This window comes from Morone saxatilis, unplaced genomic scaffold, assembly GCF_004916995.1.
Source record: "Morone saxatilis isolate NCDOM2014 unplaced genomic scaffold, NCSU_SB_2.0 Contig9, whole genome shotgun sequence".
NCBI classification, from domain to species: domain Eukaryota; kingdom Metazoa; phylum Chordata; class Actinopteri; family Moronidae; genus Morone; species Morone saxatilis.
Window position 1 is genome coordinate 944,905 of NW_023340268.1, and position 4,240 is coordinate 949,144.

At 41.6% G+C, this 4,240-nt stretch overlaps 1 protein-coding gene and 1 long non-coding RNA gene across 2 annotated transcripts in view; one reads left to right on the forward strand and one right to left on the reverse strand.

The window, feature by feature from the left end:
• LOC118343127 overlaps nt 1–4,240 on the forward strand; it is a 10,506-nt gene that overhangs the window by 4,446 nt on the left and 1,820 nt on the right. The window lies entirely within an intron of this gene.
• Nucleotides 822–3,879, reverse strand: LOC118343126. Its single transcript, XM_035681881.1, has 2 exons — nt 3,292–3,879; nt 822–2,611 (listed from the first exon to the last, which is right to left on the reverse strand). The coding sequence occupies exons 1-2, from the start codon at nt 3,619–3,621 to the stop codon at nt 2,102–2,104; spliced, it is 840 nt and encodes a 279-aa protein (XP_035537774.1). The 5' UTR covers nt 3,622–3,879; the 3' UTR covers nt 822–2,101.

A 4,240-nucleotide genomic window follows, 5' to 3' on the forward strand; every position in this document is an offset into this window, starting at 1 on the left:
TCAGGTTTTTAATGCAATTATTCAAGTTGGGCAATTCAGCTCTAAATGATTCAAATTCAGTTTCTACTGACACAAATATCAGCCCATAGGAGGGTAGCGGTGGCAGAGACCTGAAGAACTTCTTTCCTTCAAGATGAATGCCATCAACAGACCTTTATCACAGCGGACATTTTGACATATTACATCAGTTCACGTGTTCCAGTTAGATGTGGCTCACTGACACATCTACGCAGTTACACTTGAGTTTGATGAGTCAAAAAGTCCGCTGTGAGAAATGTCTCGGGCCACGCGGCGGCTCAGTGTTTAACACTGTGGCCTCGCAGCAGCAGTCAGGGTTCGATTCCCAGCCTTGATCTTCGCTGTATGGAGTTTATATACTCCCCGTGTTGGCATGGGTGCTCCGGTTTCCTCCCATATAACATCAAAAGTAGATAATCATTAAAATAAATACATTAAATTTAAAACTGATGTTGACAAGTTCTAAACACCAAGACAAGAAATTTGTCTATTGTCTATAAATTGTATAAATGTGTAACAAATGTATTTGGATGTGTCTCATTTTCAGCTCAATACAACAAAATTAACTCCACAATAGAAGATGTATACATTGTCTGATGAACTAGAAGACGTTCATTGCTATTTAATTAACAAATATATTAAAAAAAAAAATTTTTTTAGAATTATTTGTAAAACATGTGGCCCTGACTTTGATAAACAGCTGTATAAGAGTGAGGAGATGATCTATCACCCAGTTAAACACTAGAATAATAACACACATTAACAACACATGACGCAACAATAAAGAACGTCCTCACACCAGAATCTGTACACGATGTTTATTTCATACAAATTAGGACATTGACCTTCCCCAGAGATTCAAAGAAAACAGGATTCAGTAATTATCTCAGATAATTACTGAATCGGTAATTATCTCAGTGGTGTAAAACATCTGTTTCTGCAGTTATATTAGAGAAATGGACAACAAAAATGGAACATAAGGAATAAACCCCATGAGACAAAGACACACATTCTATAAAGTGACAGAAAAAGCAATGAAGCTATGAAAATCAAACGTCATAACAACAATTCCCAAAGTGGTCAAATCCAATTAAATCACACCATTCACTAAAGCCCAGAGTTCTAACCCTATTTTCCTCCAGAACTCCTCCTTTGTGCGGACTAGAATAATAAAACCACGTTTGGGTTCAAAACGCATCATTTCACCAGGTATTGGTGTCATTTTGTGCAACAAAGAAGAAAAAACCCATAACTGTCCTCTTTAAATGAGAACTAGAATAATCCAATGTCACTACTTTGACACAAGATTGCTCATCACATTATATTCCACTAGATGGCAGCATGAATCAACTTCAGATGCAAAGGGCCTTAGACCTGTTTGAGGATTGCATCTTGCTTTCTCTTTCCTGCAGTCTTTTCTAGAGATGTTCAGATTTTTCCTTCCAGATTCCTAAACTTTGCATATCGGCTGATCCCGAGTACTGATCCGATATATATTTATTTATTTAAAAGTTTATACTACTAAGCCTGTTTGATCTATATCATTGTTGTATGGGCTGGCTCAGGTTAAACCCTATAAATAAAATAAATGGTATTGGATCGGACACCCTCATTTTGGGCAGTATTGGAGGAATTTCTGACGCTGGTATCGGAACAACTCTAGTCTTTTCTTACATTTGAACACATCGTATTGAGAGCTAAACCGAGTTTGATCACTGCTGCTGTTCAGTGTACAGTTGAAACCATATTCATTTTCTTATCATTTTCTAGAATTTAAATTCATTAAAGTTAAACTGATTTCTAGAGGGGTCAGAATAAAGCAGCTGACGGTACAGTAGGTCAGCATAAAGTCCCCAGTACAGTGAGACAGTAAAGTAGGATACGGTCGCCATTTTATGGAAAGAACTCAGCATTATTTTTGATTTAATGTAAGAAAAAGGCCATGTTGTGTTGTTGGAGCAAACTCTGAAACACCGCTTTCAGTAGCATTAACTTGATCTCACTGGAGTGTGAAACATTTTTTATGAGGTTTTTTTTGTTGATAATGAAGAATTGATCTGCCTCTGATAACTCTGAAGACACGTCACACCTTCTTCAGAAGCAGCCCGTACGGGCGGACGGACTCCTGCACGATGGCCCTCGTCTTGACATCGTTTGAGCCTTCAGGGACGTAGACTAACCAGATGTCTTCTCTCTGGCACTTCACCCTCTTCTTTGGGTTGATGCGGTTCTGGAGAACCACTTTGTACGTCTTCCCGTCCACTTTGGACTTGAACTTCTTGCAATACTTCTCCGCCGTCTTGATGTCCGGCGTGGAGTACACCCCTCTGCCCTTCGTTTCCTCAGTGAGCAGAGAGTTGGCGGCGACCTCCAGGAACCCGGGCTCATCAGCGGGGTTCCCGCCACGGGTCAGGATGATGCCGAGGGAGCCGTCCATGCTGTGTCCATTGTAGGAGACAGGCCAGGAGTCTTTCCCGGTACCGAGCCAGCAGTCTCCGTCATCGTACTTCTGGACGACACGCAGGGCGGCCCGGTTCCACCCGCAGGGACGAATGTACAGCTCATCACCACGCATGAACTTGGTGTCGCCGTCCTAAGAGGCAGACAGAAGGGTTGACAGGGTCAGAGCTGCAATCACTTAAAGGAAAATGCTAATATGCTACATGCTAATTACAATGTTTGCTGCATTAACCCCACATGTTACATAAGACCATCAAAGCTGGATACTTCTTTGATATGAACCACAATGTCTCCATAGCCTCAAGTATCAAAAACTATCAAGTACCAAAAGTTGGCACTAAATTTAAACTTATTTTAAGTTTACCACGAACAACGGAGCAAATGTAGCTCAGACACAGTTCCTCCCTGCAGACAACAAGCTGAACATAAAGGAGTGAGCTGTCTAAACTCAGCCATTCATTAACTCACTCACACACTTATAGGTTATATTTACTCAGCCACCTTGCTCATGTGCTCTTTCACCCCCTTATTCACTCGCTCACAGGATGACTCACTCTTAAATAACTGTACTGACACTGTTTATACTCCTCGCTTCCTCACTCACGCACTCACTGCAGTTCAGTGTTAGCTTGCTGCACTAGCATTCAACATGAGGAAATTACATCCAAACAAGTGATTACAATCATCTTATTGATGTCAGTCCATTACTTAACAGTTCATTTTATCATTATTCTACATGTAAGCAGAGAATTAAGAGAGCATGTGAGATAAGTAAGGCCTGTGTCAGCTGACCTCAGGTTTACAGCCACATACCTTTATGTTGGTGAAGTCGTAGTCGTACTGAGGGTGGAAGAAGTCCTGGGGGTTGATCTTGACCGTGGGTCTGAGACTCTCTTCTGGCCCGGGGCCTTCAGTCAGCGCCAGTGGGGAGCTGTACATGTCCTTATCGTCCAGATCCTGCAGGGATAAAGTCCCTAAACTAGGGTACTCCAGCTCTTGAAACCCTTCCTGCTTGTAAAACTGCTTGAGGGCCACGATGTTGACAAAGTCCTGCGGGGTGAGCAAGGAGGGTCCGCTGGTGGACTCGACGTTGCAGCCGGAGAGAGCCGACAGGGCCTCTAAACACAGCTGAGTGTCTGGCATTGTGCTGTGGGGGAGAGGAAGGCAGCAAAGGAGAAAGATTGCTCTTCCCTTACAAAGAAAAACAGCCTTTCTTCTCTTTTCTGAGTTTGCAGTTGTGTTTTTCTTGAAGAAAAAGTAAAAAAAGGAGGAGGACGTCAGTTTCTGCCAGCTGCTTCAGCACAAACAACTCGCCCTAGTTTCTCTTTCATACTTTCACTTTCATTTATTGTTCCAGTTATTATAAGTCACAGCTGCTCTGGTAAAGAGGCTGGGCTTCTGTGTGTGCTCTTTGTTCAGGGCACACCTTAGTGACAAAACACTGCTGAATGAAGTACTTGAGTACTGTAACCGAGTACAAATTGTACTTGAGTATTTTCTTTCTACTTCTCAGAGGCAGATATTGAACTTTTTACATTTGTCTGGCAACTTTAGTTTCTTTTCAAATATCAATGATATGATATAAGACAATTGAACAATGTAACCTTAGAAAAGGTTTTCAGCATTAAAAATGTGTCCTCTGCTGTATTTTTAAAGTAAAACTGATGTATTATAAAATTGTGTAGCAAGTCTCGCTACAACCGTGAGTCCTGGAAACATGAAACAGGTGAAAACAGACAATTACAAAGGCGGGAAAATCACA